Here is a 21,947-nt window from a genome sequence, read left to right on the forward strand (position 1 = left end):
ATATATAAAAGATACCATATACTCAGAACTCAAAGAGACCGTATTTTTAGCTTCAAAAAGGTTGATTTAATATACAATTGCACACGAGAGATAGGTTTTAAGAGATCTTTACAGATAATCTGTGCTTAAGTAAGGCAAGGTAACATAGTAACATAGTAACATAGTAGATGACGGCAGAAAAAGACCTGCACAGTCCATCTAGTCTGCCCACGATAAACTCATATGTGTATACCTTACCTTGATTTGTACCTGTCTTTTTCAGGGCACAGACCGTATAAGTCTGTGCAGCAGTATTTCCCGCCTCCCAACCACCAGTCCCGCCTCCCATCACCGGCTCCGGCACAGACCCCGTATAAGTCTGCCCTCCCCCATCCTAGCCTCTCAACCACCAACCCCTCTTCCCCCGCCACCCAATTTCAGCTAAGCTTCTGTGGATCCATTCCTTCTGCACAGGATTCCTTTATGCCTGTCCCACGCATGCTTGAATTCCGTTACTGTTTTCATCTCCACCACCTCCCACGGGAGGGCATTCCAAGCGTTCACCACCCTCTCCGTGAAGAAATACTTCCTGACATCTTTCCTGAGTCTGGTAAGGTAGAGTAGCAGGTCTAGATCAAAAGTTATAACTTACAAAGCAGTCTGTTGCAAAAGCATTTTGTGGTCCATTGAAGAGCCATGAGGCAGGTGGACTGCAGATCAGGAGCAAGGCATCTGGATTGGTGCTGAAGAGAGAATCTCCTGGAGGGAGAGTCTTGAAGAGAGAAGAGAGAGCGCTTCTGCAGTGAGTGGATCTGAGTTGCTTGCAGTTGAAGAGAATCTGACTCTTGGGAAACAGCTTGTCCTTTTATACCTTGCAAACTGCAGGAGGATATGCCATGTGGATCTTTGTCCTGGTTTCCTGGTTTCCACACGACCCTTGGGCATTTGCAAAGCATTGTGGTATCTTGGTCTCATGTCTGCACACGACCCCTGAGCCTTGGTCTCATGTCTTATGACATCACCAGACTTGCTGTCTGGATTTTGCTGGCAAATGGTCTTTTGATGTACAGGGCTTCCTGCTCAGTCTCTGGAGCAGATACACATTACAAGTCCTTCCTTTCTACACATGTCTGAAAGCTGATGGGAGGGGCAGGTATACCTTTGACAAGCAAATGTCCTGTTTATGGTTTTCCTCTGAGTTCTTTGTTTTCAATGGGGTATTCAGGTGCCCACCTTAGTCATGCTTTTGTTAGGTGGGAGGGCAGAGGAAGCTCTTTTGTGTTTGTTAAGTGTTTGTAATTAACTATCCCTGCTATTAGAAGTTCCCAGAAAAAGGGATGGGGAGAGAGGGGCTTGAAATGAAACTATTCTCTCTGCTGCAGTGTCAAATATAAATATATTGGTGTATATATATATATATATATATATATGTATCTGATCCAACACAACATCATGCTACACATTTAATTCTGATGATTGGCTTATACCATAACAAAATCTGTGCTTATAACTAGGGGGGTGACTAAAACCTCTTTTTAAAGTTTCAGCTGAAACCAAATCTGTGACTGACACTGTCTTAACAAATGAAAGTAGCCTCCCCAGAGCCCCCTTCCCAAAGTGCCTTCCCTTCACTTGAGCCTACCTTACAATCCCTTGTGGTCCAGGGGGTACTTTGGGCAGGAACAATTCACTGCTGTCCATGCTGGCTCTGCTCTCAAAATAGCTGCTGTAAATGAGCATTTCATGACATGCCAAAGGACTGAAGATGTTCCAAAACAATCTGGTGGTCAATTGTGTTAAAGGCCACCAAAGTATCTAATAACACCAGAAAGAAATTTGGGCAGTGATTGAGGCCCTGACACACCACTTCGAGAGTAGATACCAATAACAACTTCGTCCTGTGGGCCCAACGAATCCAATACTGGAATTGTTTACTACTGAATGGTTGTGCATCAAAGCTTTTTGATCACTGAGGTCTCTTTCTCCATTGGATCAATGTCATTGCTGATTTTAACTTTGCAAGCCATGAGATATTGAACATTGCAGGGTGTCATTGTAACCCGCTCCTCTCATCCAGAAGCGGGTTCACACTCAGGAGGTGAACTCCATGAGTGAATCTTGGGGTTCAGGAGACTGGGTGTGAACCACTCACATCAGGGTCCCTCCAGGTCACATGCAGGAACCACAAAATAGCCAGTAGAGTCAAAGAAAATAACTGAACTTTATTGAGCAAGTGGAACTCTGTAACAGCGGTTATAGGAATCCTTAGCATACGACTATGGTGGTAATCAGCTTTGATCTTATAAAGTCACAAGAACAATTAGTCTTTCCTTATTGAGTTCTGCATTCATACAAAATCCCTTCGCCTGACCTACAACCAGTTGGCACTTCATAATCAACTTCTCCATTGCATCACCATCGCCAATGGAGAATTAGATCCAGCATTCACTGTCCAAGCCTTTCAGGGTTTTACCCTGAAAGGAATCACCAGCTGGGGGCAGACAGCGTCCGACCCTTAAGCCCGGTTTGTGGTGAGACCCCCCAATCTCCAGTCCACAGGTCGTCTTCTCTACACAGCTCAGGAGATTAACAGTAAAATCTTTATGGGTCCTTTTACTAAGCCGTGCTAGACTCTACACACGTGTAGCGTGTCTCCAAATAAGACTACCACCAGGCCAGCACGCCCTCCTGGCGGTAATTTCAGATTTGACATGTGCCCATAACGTGTGGATTTTTTATTTATTTATTTCCTCCTACACATACCTGTTCTGGCAGTAATCATCATTTCGTGCACGCTGACCGCTCACTGGGCGTGTGGCGCGTGAGCCTTTAGCACTAGATCAGTGGGTGGAATTAAGGGCTCAGGCCGGTTATGGGAGCGCGCTGGTTTCATTTTTACCACAGGCCCTTTTCCCGTCACATAAAAAAAGCCATTTTTTGTAGATGCGGTAAAAACTGGCCCGGCACGTGCCTAATACACACGCCTACACTACCGCAGGCCACTTTTTACTGCGACTTAGTAAAAGGGCCTCTTAATCATGCTCCTCTTTCAAGGTTTCTTAGCAGGTACTCCTCTTAGCTCCAACGGGACACTTGGTGGTGGTTAAGAACTTCTTAGATACAGGCTACCAAGGACAAGTTTCACAGCACTGCCCTTTCTTAAATAGTAATTCATCAGCTCCACCCCACACTGAGGCTCCATGAATCAAGATACCCTCCAGTGTGAGATGGACTCATGATTATTTCCATGCTGGGTTCCTCCCACACAGGGCTTCAATATAACAGTGGGTTACAACAGGTTTGTCATCTACTGACATCTCAACCTTTTGAATTCTGATATTTGTGAATTAAAAAAAATCATCTTCATTAACAGAATAATAAATTAAAAATCGTGCATCATTTTAAATCCTGTATCACTTCTGAGTTAGGGGTACATTTGGGTATGAGAACAGAGTACAATTCTGTACAGCTATTAAGACAATTTATTGTTGCATAAAAGCTAGGTTAGATTCCTGTTTGGGAGCTAAAGAAGAAAAAAGGAGAAAGAGGAAAGGAAAACCATAGGTTTATGTTATAGACATCATGAAAAATGCATCTCAAAAATTGTATTTAGATTTGTCCTGTACTGTTTCTTTTGGATTACTTTGAAAGAACCACAGAGGTCTACGGCTGTGCCTGGGAAAAACATTGACTGTTCAACAAATTCACGATTGTTCCCAAACATGGCCTGTATGGCAGGAAGGAAGGCACTGGTGAAGAAAAGCCATATGCCCCCAAATTCTAGAAATGGTGCTTAAAATTGTGCATGCAAATTTAGGCATCCATCCAATTTAATTGAATAACGAGCCAATTAGCACTGATAATTGAATGCTAATAATCAATTATCGGCACTAATTGACCTTAATTGAAATTTGTGCATGCATTTTTAGATACGTGGATCAACACATAAACTTTATGTGTAGTTCCTAAAAGGGGGCACAGCCATGGGTGGATCAAGGGTATTCTGAGAATTTATGCTCGCTATTATAGAATAAGGGGGATCCACTCCATTTATAGAATAGCATTTAGCACATAATTTTTTCGGCAACAATTCTTCTGCAGTGTTTATAGAATTTGGACCATGGTGTGCCTGCATAGTGTTTGAAAAGACACACATGCACATATATGGGAAAGGTTTTGTGTTCTGTTGAGAGCAAAGTAGAACTGTTTAGTCTCCATTTTAAACACATCAAATCACCCAGCCAATACAATTCCTACACTGAGCATGGTGCTGGAAGCATTATTTTGTGGGAATGTTTTGCAGCAGTGGGGACAGTGAGGCTTATGAAGATGGAGGGGAAGATGGATGATGCAAAGTTCAGGCAGATCCTGGAAGAAAACATATTGCAATCTGCCTTAGACGTGTGACTGGAGTCAAAATTCACCTCTCAGTAGGACAATGATCCTGAGCACAAAGCAAAAACAATGGAATGACTCAGCAAGAAGAAAATGCCATCGAGTGACCCAGACCTGCATCCAGTAGAAAATCTTTGGCAAGACTTGAAGACTGCAGTCCATAGACAATCCCCATTATTCTCGAAGGAGCTTGAGCTATTCTATCAAGAAAAATTGGCTAATCCTATATCCTTCCACTGCACAAAGTTGGTAGACATTTATAATACATGACTGCTATGTTGCAGAACGGACTTTCACTAATGGGGCTTATGCAATTACGAAAATTTGGTTTCTTTTCCTTATTTAGATTTGAAATATTTCTGAAATTGTTTATTTAAAAAACTGTAGCCCATACCATCTACAATTCTAGATGGGGTACAATGTGTAAACACATTTTTATGTTGAAAATATGGAGTCTTTTGTGTAGATCAATGAAACAAACTCCTACTTTAATGTGTTTTAAATTGTATTTTTTTAAGATAGGAGAATGTGAGAACTATACAGAAGTACGAAGACTTTTAGAAGACATTTTATTTTGAAATCCTCAACTTAGCTTGTAGCAGTGGAAAAAAAAAGGCAAACTGAATGATTCAGGAAGGAAGAGAGAACAAAACAGGGAATATTGTAATGACCTTGTACCAATCCGAGGTGCAGCCACACTCAGAGTATTGTGTGCAGTTTGGTTGCCATATCTCAAGGTGGAGGAGTAGCTTAGTGCTTAGAGCAGCAGGCCGAAAACCAAGGAAGCCAGAGTTCCTATCTTGCTTTTTCCACTGATGCTGCTTGTCACTTTGGGCAAGTCACTTCACCAGTGCATTTTGTCTAGCAAAAAAGGTGCCGGTACTCAAATGCCAGGCCAACCTTCAGGGGTGGAGTGAACATTGAGGGACCCACCCTACAATAGCCAGGACCCCTGCAACCAGTCATAGAATCTATGACAAGGCAGAATTTGTATGTAGAACCTGAGCTCTTTCATTAAAATATGAGAACCATGGGTCAAGTTTAGCAGACAGTGGAAAAGGTGCCGGTACTCAGTACCCCCAAGTACCCCCTCAAAAAAAGCCCTGCACTTCACCCTCCATTGTCTCAAGACCAGCTTAGATTGTAAGCTCTGTTGATACAAGGAAATAGCTACTGTTCTTCAATCTGTAGCTCACCTTGAGCTCAGATTTAGAAAGGCAAAAAAAAAATCTAAAATCCAAATTGAAAAATATACAGCATAACTCAAAAGGGTCAAGAGAAAGGCAACAGAAATAATGGTGTGGAATGGCTCTCTTATGAATGAAAGCTCAATAGGTTAGGGCTCTTGTACTTGGAGGAGAGGAGAGATGATAGAAGCCTATAATCATGAGGGATATGGAACAGACTGACAGGAAATGGTTATTTACTCTTTCCAATAGGACTAGAGACACTCTGAAACTAGTCAGTAGGAGATCTAAAACAAGTCCTAGAAAGTGAGTGCCATATTAGAAAAGCTGGTGAGTGGATTGCTTATCTAGATAAAATTATTCAGATAGCCTTATCTATGTATTCAGTGAATATCTAGGTTACGTTAAGTCAGTGGACCAACTTGTTTGTCGTTATCCAACTAAATATTTTAGTCTGTCCTTTTCTTCTGGGTAACTTTGAGGGGCATAATCGAACGTGGATGCCCATCTCCATGGGCGACTATCTCCGAGGACGGGTCCGCAAAGGGGCAGGACAGACTGTATGTTCGAAAAAGATGGGCGTCCATCTTTTGTTTCGATAATACGGTTGGTGCCGGGCAAATGCATCGGATTTGGGTGGATTTGAGCTGGACGGTATCGGTTTTCAGCAATAATGGAAACCGAAGCCACCCAGCTCAAAAACGAACAACTCCAAGGCATTTGGTCGTGGGAGGGGCTAGGATTCGTAGTGCAGTGGTCCCCCTCACATGCCAGGACACAAACCGGGCACCCTAGGGGGGACTTGTAAAAAGTTTTTTAAAAAATTAAAATACCTTCCAAGTCCATAGCTCCCTTACCTTGGGTGCTGAGCCCCCCAAATCCTCCCCCAAACCCACTGCCCTCAACTCTACACCATTAACATAGCACTTATGGGTGAAGAGGGGCACCTAGATGTGGGTACAGTGGGTTTTGGGGGTGGTTTGGAGGGCTCCCATTTACCAGCACAAGTGAAACAGGTAGGGGGTGGATGGGCCTGGGTCCACCTGCCTGAAGTCCACTGCACCCACTAACAACTGCTCCAGGGACCTGCATACTGCTGTGATGCAGCTGGGTATGACATTTGAGGCTGGCATACAGGCTGTCAAATAAAAAGTTTTTAAAGTTTTTTTTTTTTTGGTGGGAGGGGGTTAGTGACCACTGGGGGAGTCAGGGGAGGTCATTCCCGATTCCCTCCGGTGGTCATCTGGGCAGTTGGGGCACTTTTTAGGGACTTGTTCGTGAAAAAAAAGGGTCTAAAAAATCGGCCCAAATTCTCGCTACTGCCGCCCTTCTTTTTTCCATTATCAGCCGAGGGCGCCCATCTCTCCTCAGCTGATAAACACGCCCCAGTCCCGCCTTCACCACGCCTCCGACATGCCCCCATCAACTTTGTTCGTTCCTGCGACAGACTGCAGTTGGAGGCGCCCAAAATCGGCTTTCGATTATACCGATTTGGGCTCCCATGAGAGAAAGCGCCCATCTCCTGATTTGGGTCGAAATATGGGCATCTTTCTCTTTCGAAAATAAGCCTGTTTGTGTACACAAATAATTTGGCTAGACAAAGGTACCTGGTTGGGGGCAGGGAATGTTTGAGGGCCCAGTTTTATGTGGAGAAAAACTGATTTCACATGGATAAATCTTTTGAATATAGACCTCTACTTTTTTATTCAATCCATGTGTAACCCGAGGCCCACCCTATGTACCCTGCAGCTGGTTATGCCTTGCAGGAGATAGGCCCCGTATACCTTCAGGCTTCTAGAATTTGTTCTTGGGCTGAGGCAAGTGGCGTAGGAAGGAGGGGTGGGAGGGGCGGTCCGCCCCAGGTGCACGTGCTGGGGGTGTGTCGGCCCCACTGGTTCCCTGCTCCCTCTGCCCCAGAACAGGTTACTTCCTGTTCCGGGGCAGAGAGAGCAGTGAACCAGCGGAGCCGACGCAGCTCCGAGCGACGTGCACTCAGGGCGGATCGGCCCTCCCGCCCGTCCCCCACAAGTAAGAATTCGCTCCGGAGGGGGGGGGGGGGTGTGCCGGGGGGGGGGGGGTGCGCCGTGGAGGGGGGGTGCGTGCCGTGCTGCACCCGGGGGGGGGGGGTGCGCAGCGGCGACTTGTGCCGGGTGTCAGCCGCCCTCGCTACGGCCCTGTCTGAGCTCTCCAGGATCTGGAATCAAGTTTCTGGTACTTGTGCCTACCAAAGTGTGAATGGCTTGTATCAAAAGAGCCAGTTGCTCTCTTGAGTCCTGTGATAATCCTCCTTGCATCTCAGAATTCACAACAGAATAGACAATATTCAACAACAGTCAACTTTACAGGCATATACTTGTTAACTACATGGTACAAGGTAACATGTGATGGTATTTACAAGAAATTAAATTATCAGGATAAGCAATAAACAGACATTAGCATAAAGCATTCAAAGTAGTTTCAAACACAAGGAAACCCTAGCTAGGAAATTATTATTCCTAGGCCAAATTTACCTAAAAAAACAAACAAACAAAAGAATTAGTAGCCAAAAGGTGAAATTGTTGAAAAAAAGAGAAAATAAAACCACTCGCAGGGTATTCTAGAGGTCGTGGCAGCCATTTTCAAGAGGGGCTGTGATGGGCAGGAGTGAGTGGGCATCACTACTGTCCTTTCTCTGCTAGACCACTAGAGATTGAAAAAGTAGGCCCAGATACAGGAGGTGGGGTAATCCATGGGGGGGGGGGGGGGGGGGGGGGGGCGGAAGCTGTTCTGGGGGTGCAAGGGAGGGAGGAAAATAAGAAGGGGGGCCAGATACTGTTTCAGAGGGGAAGGGCAGAGGGGATCAGAGTCATGGGGTCAAATGCTGTTTTGGGGGTGGGTGGGAGGGAGGAGAGATCAGAATCAGGGGATGAGACGCTGTTCTAGGGGTGGGTGGAAGGGAGGGAGAGAGGGGGGATTGGATGGGGCAAGGTCAGATGCTGTTCCGGGGAGGGAGGGGATAGAAGTGATTAAGACGGGATTGGAAGGGGGGATCAAATGCTGTTCGAGGGGAATGGGAGCAAGTAAGAATGGATTGGAAAGGGGGTTCAGATGCTGTTCTGGGGGTTGCAGGGAGGGGTATTAGTTGGGCGGGGAGGGAAGGAGATCAATAGATCATTCTGGAGGGGTTAGATTCTCTTCTGGGGCAGTAGCAGGGGATTGCAATGCTTTTTGGGCAGTGGGTTGGATGGGAGGGGCAATCACTTCAGGCTGGTACCCGGAAGTTATGTGGGTGCCAGCCGATATTCGATGCCGGCACCTGCATAGCTAACTGGGCAAAGTTAGGACTACTATTTATGCAGTTCTAAATGCCTGGTTAGTTATTGGGCACTGGCAGTGAATACTGCTGGCACCCACATAATTCCCGGCTCCTTCCGAAATTCTGCCTCCAGAATGCCCCTCTCCTGTCTGGACTTGATATGGCCAGTTAGTGCCAATTTTCAGTAGCACTGCCTGGTTAAGTGCCACTGAATATCAGTAGATGGTTGTTTGAATGCAATTTAAATAGGAGCCTCTTCTGCCTGTTTAAATTGCTTTGAATATTGGGCCCTCAGTTCTTTATCAGTTTAGAACCTCTTTTTAGTGAAGCTGTCATACATAATTAAATTGTGGATTTGCTGCTAGAAAATGTGGTCAAGGCTAGTGATTTAGCTGAGTTATAAAAATATAAAGAGTTGGCCATGATTGTACAGGACAGGTTCATTTCCCATATCAAATGAATATCAAAAGCAAAGTGTATACGCCGGGAGAAAAGAGGGGGAGTAGGAGGAGCACCTTATTAATCTTTTGATTGATTGCGTACTCCATATCTGTTGATAATAGTTCTTATGTGCTGCACGGGTGCTACTTCATGGTAGCATTGGATATAGAATGTCATAGTGAACATGCAAATGGATTCCCACATTAGGAAGGCCATGGGAGGAGATATGCAATCAAATGATATCATGGATGAGTATAGAACCCAATGAGTGGGAGGAAATTTTGTTTTTCTCTCTATTTTTTCTGGCATGTTCTCAGCACAGAACTCAGGAGAGGGGATTCCTGGCCTAATGAAAGTTGGGTCCTGATGTAACAACCTGGTCTAAAGACAAAGAAAAATGAGTGGAATAGTATCCCTGCTTCCCATCCAGGTAAGGGTTGGAGCTCACAGATGGAACTGCTGGCCTTAGTAGAATGAAATACTATTGACAAGAGGCCTAACATTTGAAAATGTCCACAGAGCATGGAACAGTTGTGGTTGTTTTTGCTATGAAAACCTTCCCAAGTAAGGCCAACACTCAAGGTTTTAGTGGCTGTATATCAGGATGTGGTCCTAAGAATCAGGATGACTGATGGATTGAAGAAAATAAATTTTAAGAGCTTCTGAGATTTTTAAACAAAAGGCATATTTGCTGTCTTTGAGGGCAAATGAGGGGTTGGGGCATGGACAAGGACACAACAACAGCAATAGCAGTAGTGATAAAGACATAAACGAGATAAGAGCGGCAATGGTGAGTGGTTGGCAAGGAGGCTGGTGCTCAGAATGATAAGGCACTGGAGCATGGAGCAGCAGAAGAGGAGACAAAAGTTGTAACTGGGAAAAGCCATGAAAGCATAGAGAGGTGATTGAGGGAGTGCATCAAGATGTCTAAACTTGAAACTGTTAAAGTGGGGCAAGGGCACGGAGAATGCAATCCTCGCCTTCAGACCACTGCTGCTGGCTCATGTCACTTCCTTTTCAGATACTGATCAGTTTTTAAGGTGACTGCTAAGTGTGTGTTTGTGAATGAGTATGGGTAATGGGTGAGTTAGAAGCAGTGAGAGCAGTGACGTTGGCCTGTAGTAAGAGGTGAAACCTTCTTCAGGGGGACATTTCTCCAAATGGTTTAGATTTACGCATATTATGGCAGGAATAAATCTCACTCCTATGCCGGGGCATGTGGAGTATCAATTGTGCTGCCCTTGGTGGCCATCAATGCTGCCTCCATGATAAAACTGGGATTGTTTAACCTATACTTCAGTCTCTCTCATGAATAGTTTAATTCCCTGATAAAATGCTCAGGGCTTGTTTTACAAAGCTGTGGTAAGCTTACCGTGCTGAAAAGGCCTTACTATGGGACGCGCTGAGGCATCCCATGGTAATTTAGCAATCTGCGTGCACAAACCGTGCACTAAAAAATAAATTTTATTTTACCACAGAGGGGATGTGTCTGAGGGCTAACTGATTATTCCACAATAATCAGCACAGCTGCATTGCCACATGCTATTAGTGTGCGGGAAAGATACGTGTAAAGGTGCGCTAATGCTACTTTCTACCGCATCTTTGTAAAAAGAGCCCTCAATGTGGTATTACACGTTAGAAATGTCAAAAAAGAAATTTAGCACTAAAGCCAAAGATTTTCCAAAAAAACAAAACAAACAAAAAAAAAAATCTCTTTTTTTTGTATATTTGAATTAGCTGTGCAAGTTTGAAAAGATTTGAAGCTTGCTATTGAGTTTGATCAGACCTTTCAGACCATATGCTTAATCATTAGAATTTTGTTTTTGATCTTTGGAAGCTCCAAAGTGGATTTACTTGTATTGTGGTTGAGCTTTTGATTTTCCCCAGATCACCTGGGAAACCTCAGATGGGATTTCCTAGTGGATTTAGGGAAATTCACATTTCTTTGACGAACTGAAAAGAGGCTGAAATTAGCACTGTTCGAATTTACCTCATCATTGATTACAGATCTCTAGTTTTACCTGGTATAATAGTTTGATTTAGGATTTGCATGCAGCAGGTTAGAGATGGTCTCTTTCAGGGCCAGTCTTAGCAAGTGTGGGGCCCTGTGCAGACCAATTTGGTAGGGCCCCATCCTAGCCCCGCCCCACCCTAGCTCCACCCCCACCCTAGCTCCACCCCATTGATAAGATTATTCCATTTTTAGAAAATTTTTTTATTTATGACATTTCAAATAAAGACAAATTAAGCTAAACTTGTACAAAAAACTGATTGAAATAATAAGCACAATGTTATCATCATGAAACCTCCCTCCCCAGAAATTATTCAGTTCAAGTCCACTACAATTAGTAGTTCCAATTCTCATAACAAAGGAGAAAATAAGGAAAAATATTAAGAAAAGATCCAGCACAGTGCTACAGTGTACAAGGTATGCCAGGAATGCTTATCTGCCTATGGTTGGAGAGAGGTTGAGTGACTCGATGCGGTCTGGGTCGGAGGTCGGAGCGGAGGCACGAGGCAGAGTTGAGGCACGCTGAGCGGGGCCCCCTTAGGCGCGGGGCCCTATGCGGCCGCCTTGGTCGCCTCTGCCTAAGACCGACCCTGGTCTCTTTCATTTTAATCTGTTTTCCAGTGCATCTCAGAAGAGCAGTAAAAGGACCACCATTAAGTCAAGGAAAAGTCATAATACAAACCACCATGGAGGATATCCTAGGGAGGCTGGCAAACAGGCATTAAAACATTAAGGGTGATTAAAGGTTACCAGTACTAAAGCACTTCTTGCATGGAGGTTGGCTACCTGTAAAGCAATTTGCATGGCAATTTCACTGACTTGTTTTTGTTCTACGAATTTTTGCATTTTATTGCTTTGCTTCAATTATAGCAAAAGTTCTTTGGAAGGACAGGGGCTCTCAATCTTACAGTTTTGCAATGAATTACATTAGTAAGATCTATCCTTACAGCAGCCACACTTAAGGATAACCACCCCTCCCCAATATATCTGTGTTATTTATTTGTTTGGATTTTGCTCACACCTTTTTCAGTAGTAGCTCAAGGTGAGTTATATTCAGGTACACTGTTAAATGCCATTGCCTATAAACTAGTATCTTAGATAGTTTGCAGTTTTCAATGTGACATGTTTCATCCAGTGAGCAAATATAAAAATGAAATGCTGGAAGAAAGTAACAACAATTAATCTCCATTATGCACAGGGTGGGTCATGCTGGAAGGCAGCAATAAGGGCTTGTCTTGAGAGCTGAGGCCTGCCTTTAGAAGTAGGCAGGTGGGGGGTAGTTGAACAAAGTCAAGGATTCACAGGCAAGAGAAAGTTTAATTGCTTGGATTTTCACCTTTAGAGACAGAGACAAAAGGAAGCATTAGAAATTAAAATGTCTGTTCCTTATTTATCTTTTCTGGGGTGAGAAAATTGTATTTGTCAAGATTGTTTTTATAGTAATTGCTGAAATTGTTGGATTTGAAAGGCTCTGGTGGTGTTGTACCCAACTGTGTCATCAGCTTCCAGATTAAAATGCATGATGACACTGGGGATAGGGGATATGTTTATCAGTGCAATGCATAGCTGTGAAAAAAAATCCAAGATGAAGCCAGAAAAATATCTTGAACTTATAATATAATGCCGAATCGTGAAGACAGACATGCATTTTTATTATTACTTAGCATTGATTCTACACTGAGCTTGTGTAACTTTAAAGTATTAGCATTAATAACAATAATGCATACAGTATAAATGTACAATTGCTTTGCAATGTTTTTTTTTTTTTTTGTGTTTGTACACGGCACATTACTTTTTGAAAATAAGCAGAGAGGCAGGAATGTTTCTAATCCCAGTTTATTTATTTATTTCAAGGATTTGATATATTGCTATTTGCACAAAATATTAACATCACAGTGGTTTGCAACACCAAAGCATTATTTGAACATCATCAATCAAACAACAAAATAACAAAACCTTGAGATATATACAACATTTCCAAACAGAACAGAACAAAGCAAAACAAAAATAAGAAGGAATGAATAGAAATGCAATATGATCCCAGTGACAGCAGAACATGGAACATACATAGGGATGGGACGAGGATGGTGGTGGAAGAACCCTGCTCAACAGAACAACCAGGTTTTAATGCCTTTCTTGACTTTACTGAAGCAACTCTTGGCATGAATATGTAAAGGAAGTGAATTCCAAAGAGAGGGAGAGAGACCATTAAAAATAGCGCACAACAGCCAATTCAATTTCAGTTTCCTAGAAGAAGGCCTAAGATGAACAATAGGAATTGAGCATGGGTTGAAATATAAAGGCTGACAAGTGTAAAGGGCCTGATGAGCCAACATTAATATTTTAAACTTTATGCTACTGGTTACTGGTAGGGATCAAAAGTGGGATAACATGATCTGTGCATTTGGCATTATACAATAACTTATGGTAGTATTTTGTAACAATTGGATGCATCTCAAATTATGCGAAGGGAGACCAGCTAAAATAGAATTGCAGTGATCAGTCTGAGTTAAATATTAAGGCATGGATCAGTGTTCTGCCCTCTCACTGGGTGATTGGCATGTAGTTTAAACCAGAGTATAGAGCATCACTATGAGAAGACTCAGAACTCTTGAACCAAAATCTTCTTTAATGCACTAATCAAACAAGAAAAAATAATTTACAGTTCAGATGTACTAGACAAGAGTTTTGCCTTGCAAACTGGGAGTCTGTTCTCCACCAGCTCTCTCTCCATGCAAGAGAGAAGCTGGGAGTTATTCAACAACACGTTGAGTAATGGTGCTGTTTATTCTTTTTCACTGATAAAATCTTGATAACGTCACAGTAGCTTTAAAGGGGTTAGTCAGCAAAACACAGCATAGGCAGTTTCAATTCACAGAGGAGATATGCTGCAGACTAACTCTTACAGACCTGATGGGGGGAGAAAGGGAGGGGGCAACTTACCCAGCAAGCTTAGAGAACAAGGCAAGTCAATAGAAATAGTCCCATAAGACACAGGTAGCTGGGCATGTTCGCTGAAAGAGCCTATTACAGGGAACTACAGGAATACAGGGATCTGTAGTCTTATTATATATCCTATCATCTGCCTCCATGCAGATGGCGAGCAGAACAATCAGGGTCTTAAGATTTAAAGCGAGATACATAGAAGCAGAGTAATCTGCAATGGGAAAGACTAGTTGCCTGTAGCCTTGAATCACAGTCTTGTGCTGTAGAGGCTAGACCCACTTCTGTTACACATTAACATGGCTGTACATGAACCTTTAATTGTATACAAAGGAGGTAGAGGTGCCCCAGCCAACAGAAATGAAGACTCTGAATTGAAACCACATGGCTTTGGTCTGCTATGTAAGGCAGTCCTCATTAAAAATGTATGGGTCCAATATTCAAAGTGATTTAACCAGACAGTGCTGCTGAATGTCACCATACACTGCCCCTTTGGGGGTGGTCCATGGGAGGAACCTTGGTGGAGCATGGGAGGAGCTTTGACTTAACCAGTTAGTGGTTATATTAAGACCACCAACCGGCTAGGCAAGCAGCTAAAGATAGGACAGAAAAAGGTTTTCCTAACTTTAGCCACAGAGCTAACCAGGTATTGGTCTGAATATTGTCTGGTGCTCAGTTAGCTTCTGGGTTTTGGCAGCTAGCTGTGCTGCTGCCTCCTCCTCTGTGACCCTGATCCTCCTCCTTCCCACCTGTACATATCTTAAGGTGGCTCGAGGCACCCTCACCCACTCTCCAGCCTTATAGGCCCTCTCGGGCATACCTGTAGAAATCTGGTGTCATGCCTGTCACGGTAGCCAGTGTAAAATGGCCGCTGTGACCTCTACCGGAAGCCTCGCATTACTAGCAAAGCTCTCCTGTTTCCCCTTCTTGCTCTTCATGCTGCTTCTTTGGGACTGCGCATCTTCATGCTTCTACAAGGCCCAGCATTGCTGCCTTCTGAGAGACATTACAGAAGAAACATAAAAATTTTTTTTTTTTGAACAAGCAGTATTATGCTTTCCTGTGTTCCCCCTCAATTTGTGCCCTGACCACAGCACATCTCAACATTAAAGTTTCCTAAGTGAAGTGATTTTTGCCATTATAACCTGATTTTCTGGTCATTCTAGATACCTTATTCATCCTGGTGACCACAGACCTTGAAGAGAGAGGAGCCTTTCCACATCCACCGTTGACACTGCCTAGCTAATTCACTTCCTCATAGCCACTCTCTCCATTCTCAGCTCATTTCCTCATTTTTCATCTCCTTTGCCAGTCCCTCTGTTAGCATCTCACTCTCAGCCCTTCTCCCAGTGCCTTTCTTAGCTACCTTCGATATTCAAATCCTTTTTTTTGTATCACAGCAATTCTCTCCCCCATAACCTCTCTCTACTCTGTTAGCCCCCTCTCCTCCCCTTTCTCCTTGCAATAGCCACTCTATAGATCCTCAGTGTGCTGTGGTGGCTAAGAAAGCAAATAGAATGTTAGGTATTAGGAAAGGAATGGAAAACAAAAATGAGAACGTTATAATGCCTTTGTATCGCTCCATGGTGTGACCGCACCTCGAATATTGTGTTCAATTCTGGTCACTGCATCTCAAAAAAGATATAGTGGAATTAGAAAAGGTGCAGAGAAGGGTAACAAAAATGTTAAAGGGGATGGGACGATTTCCCTATGAGGAAAGGCTAAAGTGGCTAGGGCTCTTCAGCTTGGAGAAAAGATGGCTGGGGGAGATATGATAGAGGTCTATAAAATAATGAGTGGAGTGGAAAGGGTAGATGTGAAGCGTCTGTTTACTCTTTCCAGAAATACTAGGACTAGGGGGAATTTGATGAAGCTACAAAGTAGAAAATGTTTCTTCACTCAAGGTGTAATTAAACTCTGGAATTTGTTGCCAGAGAATGTGGTAAAGGCAGTTAGCTTAGCGGGGTTTAAAAAAAGATTTGGACAGCTTCCTAAAGGAAAAGTCCATAGACCATTATTAAAATGAACTTTAATTTTGTCTATTAGATTGTAAGCTCTTTGAGCAGGGACTGTCTTTCTTCTATGTGCAGCGCTGCGTACGCCTTGTAGTGCTATAGAAATGCTAAATAGTAGTAGTAGACCCATTCTGGGTCCAGGGCCCTCCGGGCCTGGAGTCACAACATTCCGCAGCATGGTTCCAGCTGTGAATGTGGCTTCTGTGGCAGGAAGAGGCAGGAAAATGGCCACTGGAGCTCTGGCATATGTGTGCTAGCACTCCGGAGCTCCGGGTAGGCCTCAAATGGAGCTGAGGCCTAGATTTTTGGCCTGTCCGGTAGAGTTTCACAATAAAACAAAGCTATATGCTACTGCCGCGTGGGTCATTCCAGACCTCGAAGAAGTCCAGAGACAGCCTGAAGAGGGCATAGGGGACCAGGTAAGAGGCCTCCTGGCCTTGGATGTTTAAGTATTTTAATTTTAAAAGAGGTCTTTTGAGTCTATTGTGCTTCAGGGTTCAGGGATGGATTTAAAAATTTGTTTTTGTCCCTCGTGGGTTCCAGGGGTCTTCCTGAGATGGGTTAGGTGTTGAGAATTTTAAAAAATGTCTTTATTTGGTTTTGTGACTGTTTTACGTGTGGTCAGTTTTGGGGGCTTTTTGGTGTGCGTGTTGGGCTCCCATTGCTTGTGCTCATGGCTGAGGACATGTTTTAATTTTTAAGAGTGACATGGGGGGAGCGGAGGGCTTCAGGTGGATTTTGGTTATTGTTTGTGAAAATATTTGGCAACATCTTGTACAGCATGTTATTTTAAATTTGGAAAAAAGTGTGCAGTTGATTGATGGTAAAATGGGATATTGATATAGTCAGATATGTAATGATTTTTGTGGTATTTCACTTAAAAGTTTATTTTCCCATTCTTTTCAATGGGAGTTTACACTTTCAAAATGGAGATTGCAGAATGGAAAGGTTTGCATGCAAAAATTTTAGAATGTGCAGTCTTCTGTTTGGTGCTCAGGCTCATGTGCAAACGCTCTGATGTCATCAGAGTCACTGTCACGCTGACAATGACTTGGGTGGCAGTTGCTCAGAAGAGTGAGGAAGTGCAGGTGTGTGGCTCCGTGTGATGACAGAGAATTGCCCTCAAAAATTGTATTGTTGTGATAGCCATTGCGTCACTGCTGAGTGAGAGTGACTAGCGTAACAGTTATAGTGTAAATTTTGGGAAGTAATACAGATTTCTCTTTTAAACTGAAACAGTGCTGTAAGTATGGTGTTTGAGGCTGATGATGGAACATGCTTTAGGGCATGAGGTGTTAAAAGACAGCCTACTATGGGAGAATTTTGACACTTTTAGTAGTAGTAGTACTTTAGTGTGTGCTTAGAGAAGTTCTCAACCCCCCCCCCCCCCCCCCCTGTTAAGGCTCCAGGCCTAAGTTTGTTGAGCCTATCTATTAAGACATAAGCTGAGACTTGGAAACATTGACAGCGGTGGTGAATGTGATAGCTTTGTAATTGAAAATCTAGTTTAAGTAACCAGATATCTGTGTGGATGCTGGGATGGTTGTTGCATTTGCACCAAATTAGACAGCTCTGTAGTGTAGGGCCAGTATACAGAATAGGCCTCAATAGATAGGGAATTTCATTAGTCTTTCCTTTAATGTAGTTAGAAAGACCACAAAGTCTAATAATTTAAGTCCCAGCTCAAATAATCCTGAGACCTGAAGTACTCAGGCTCTTGACTTTTTGAGTTTTAAAGTTAGGGAGGTAGCATCTTCCTGAAGGCTGCAGCCCAACAGAGTGGATATTGTGTCACTGAACTCGCTGGAGTCGCTGCAGGACCCCACTGTTCAAACAACACCAAAGTCTAGCCAAGAAAGAAGAAGCTGCCGCTATAGAGCTAAGTGATGTTTGGGCATTAAAAGAGGAGGAGAAAAGTACATTAGATTTGAGGGTTAAACACTTACCTGAGTGTCCAGAAGTTCTCCAGAATCAGAAGTGCCTACAAAACATGAATAACACAAAGAATCAATTCTTTGGAAAGGGAGGTATAAAGGTGTTAAGAAGAAAGAAACAGAGGGAGGGTGAACAAGTACTTATCTGATTTTGTTTCCTTGTTAATAGTTGATGAAATAATTTCCTGTGGCTTTATTCAATAGCTGGTGCTATTAATCTGAAAGTTTGATCAATATTTGAAATAATTCAGTTGAATTACTTAGAAAGTGCTGGGAAAACTGCTCAGAATTAAAAGGTGCTGTGCACAATCAAGTCTGAATTTCCAAATAAAATTGGTATTCTTACGTGTGACTAGTCCTTTAACAAAACATCCTGAAATTTGGCTTTATTTCCTTCACTTAATCCAGGATTATGTGGATGGGGCTAGTGATTCGTTCTGCTCTGCTCAGGCTCATGCTCCTGAGTTGGCCATGACTACAAACACTCTTTCCCAAAGGGTCTAACTTCACCTAAAACAGAGTAGGCTACACTGATCTGCATGCGCAAACCACACACTAAAAATATTTTTAATTTTATTGTGAAGGGTGTGTGTCTGGGAGCAGGGAGTGGGTATTTCTGCGCTAATTAGCGCAACAGCATTATTACACACTAACTGATTAGCACGTGAGCCCTTACCACCTACAAAATGGGTGTTGGTAAGTGCTAGTGCGCTAATATTTTTTAATGGTTGTGTGCTAATGGCAACAGTAGCACATGGCAATTAATAGAAGAAATAGAAAGTCAGCCTTTTTAGTACTGTGGTAAAAATGGCCTCAGCACATGGGAAAAACCTGCATAAGGGCACAGTAAGGCTATTTTATACTGCAGCTTAGTAAAAGGACTCCTAAGTGCCCTAGTTTTAACTGCAAGAGAGACATACACATGGGCAGAGATAAGTGTGTTTCTCAGTTACGTGTGTAGTTTATAGAGTTCTAAAAATTGCTTATCTCACTGAGCATAGTTTGGTGTGCCAGCTTATACCTGTCATTGACATGGTGTAAAAGGAAATGCCTAAACATGGGTGTGCCAATGCCGACATGCACTAATCCTATATAATAATTTGCACCTCCAACGTTCCATGTCTGACTGCCTGGGTTTGTAACATCTCCTGGCTGCCTGGGTTCATAACATCTCCTGATGTTAGCCAGACATCCAGCGTTCCATTCCCCTTCACTGTCCCGCTCTCGCTTCAAAACGTAATGATGTCAGAGGGCGGAATAGTGTGAGGGAAGGGAACGCTGGAGGCGAGCTGACGTCAGGAGGGTTGTTACGAACAGACGGAAGCCAGCGCCAGCCAGCCAGCCAGCCAGCCAGCCAGAGAACGTTCAGGTACAAATCGAGGGGAGGAGAGAATCACGGGACATCGAGGGGAGGGAGGGAGTAAGGGAGTAAGGAAGGGAAGGGAGGGCAGGGCAGGGCAGAGGAGAATTGATGGACATGGATGGGATGGGAGGACAGTAGAGGAGAGAATCGCGGGACACGGATGGGAGGGCAGGGAAGAGGAGAATCGCTGGACATGGAGGGGAGGGCAGGGAAGAATTGCTGGACATAGAGGGTAGGGCAGGGGAGAGAGAAAAAAAAAAGCTTACATGACATCCTTCCTAGGGCCCGTTTCATTGTTGAGAAATGGTTCCACTAGTATTCTATAATGGGCATGTGCCAAGATGCTGTTGTAGAATTGGCACTAACCCCGGATTCTATATAGCATGCCTAGAGTTATGTGCGGTTCCATGCATAAATATAAGTGTATTCTATAACTACACATGCTTATTAATTGTTTTAACAAGCTGTTAAGAATTAACAGTTCTTAACAAGCATAACAAGCACTCATTGGCAAAAATTTGAATTTACGTACTGTATGTATATTTGTAAGCGTATTCTTTAATGTATTGCACCTAAATTCTAATGCATGCAGGGCATGCTTAGGGGCGTGGAAATGGGTGTTTCATGGGCATTCCAAAATCTACGTGCATTGTTATAAAATATGGGCCAGTGCGCGTAAATCTACGCGCAGGGATTTACACCAGTTTTTTGTTGGTGGAAATGGATGTGCATAGATTTAGTCACATTAACTGCGCCTAAGCGTATTCTAAATACCGCACATAGATTTATATGCAGTATTTAGAATACGTTTAAGCGCAATTGCCTAATGCGTGTTAATTTTAGGTGCCATATATAGAATCAAGCCCTAAGTGCATGGCACTGAAGAACCTAAACTGAGGCGCCATTTTATAGAATTGCCTGGATTGCTTTTATTTGTTCTGTTCAATTCATTCTGGTTCTGGAGTTAGTGGACCATACTAGTTTAAAAAAAAATTTTTTTTAGATTGAATCATTAACCTGAAAAATGTTTTGAGGTTCCATTCTAGTTCTGGTTCAGTTCCGTTTGAAAACCAAACAAAGGTTTGGCTCAGGTTTTGGTTCACGTTGTAGTTTGGGTTACCTCCTTAGTACCAGAAAACAGAGGCCACTTTTCTTTTAAGTTGACGAAAATGTACCGTGAATGCTAAATTTGTGTTCTAAAGTAAATGTCCTCTCTTGTTTCTCAGTATCATCATCTTCAACTGTGCCCTTCCTCTTAGAGACCAATTCCACACTGAGAGGAATTTATGAGCATGCAGTCAGAATGTTTAGTCAACAAACAGCAAATAAATCTCTCCTATTGTATGTTCTTTTTCGCAGGCATAATCAAAGTAGGAAAGTGGAACCCCCTCCCCCTCAGTTATGTGACGGATGCTCCAGATGCGACAGTGGCCGACATGCTACAAGATGTGTACCATGTTGTGACATTGAAAATCCAATTACAAAGGTGAGTGTCTCTGAACAGCTGTCCTTCCCTATTCTCTGAGCTGCTCCGTCGATCACAGCATTACTACAGAGACTAGCGCATCCTGTCTTCATTAATTTCTGTGCGTTTGATGAAATGAAAAGGAAAATTAAGGGGAAAGGGGGAGCTATTACAATGCAGTTACCATCAACCTTCTAGCCAGTTTGTTTTCTTTGCTTTCAGAGTAGAGAAGTGGTAATATAGTGAAACTCAATCAATCATTAAAGACCTGCAGCCTTCGCAAAAGCAGCTTTACACAGCCACTAATTTAATGAGCCCTGCAGGCCCGATTCAACTGATAGGCACATTGTCTTTATAAAATAAACAGCTCAGTTTTGTCCAGTGTTTGTCTTGTATGGCTGTGGCCTCTTCGCCTGAGTGGCAAACGCAGAGAGGAAACTTGAGCAATGTAGGGTTTCTTTTGGTACCTCTTCTAGAAGATGGGGAAGCGGTATGACCTTGCAAATGATTATCTGCAGCTCAGAATTTCTTTTAACTACTGAACACTTCAGGAGTTGCTGATGATGAGTTGTTCCCCCTATTTTCTGTGACTGAGTGTATATCCTTGCACCTGTTCGCACTCACTTTATCGTATGCTTTTTCTGTACTGGTGAGATCGTGTGACAGACTACCAGATGAAACCATAACTGGAACTTGTACAGCACTATCAAATGGCTGCAAGTTTCCTGGAACAAAATCATACATTTACCGCTTTAGATATGTAGGGGTAGTTGTAAGGGTTGATGTCTTAAATCACATAGGTTGATGGGACTAAGAGGCCTTTTTATTAAGGTGTGAAGTGTTAGGTTTCTAATGCAGCAAAAATGGCCTAACACAGGATGTGCTAAAGCGTCCTGTGTTACTTTTGACATTTGCATGC

General features: G+C 43.2%; 1 protein-coding gene across 1 annotated transcript in view; it reads left to right on the forward strand.

Annotated features, from left to right (window-relative positions):
* The window catches only part of SATB2 (SATB homeobox 2), a 372,408-nt gene that overhangs the window by 138,909 nt on the left and 211,552 nt on the right, over positions 1-21,947 (forward strand). Inside the window, exon 4 of the mRNA XM_030210508.1 lies at positions 20,923-21,049. Within this exon, the coding sequence (XP_030066368.1) occupies positions 20,923-21,049 (127 nt within the window). The remainder of the gene's footprint in view (positions 1-20,922; positions 21,050-21,947) is intronic.

Source organism: Microcaecilia unicolor, chromosome 7 (assembly GCF_901765095.1).
Source record: "Microcaecilia unicolor chromosome 7, aMicUni1.1, whole genome shotgun sequence".
Classification (NCBI taxonomy): Eukaryota; Metazoa; Chordata; class Amphibia; order Gymnophiona; family Siphonopidae; genus Microcaecilia; species Microcaecilia unicolor.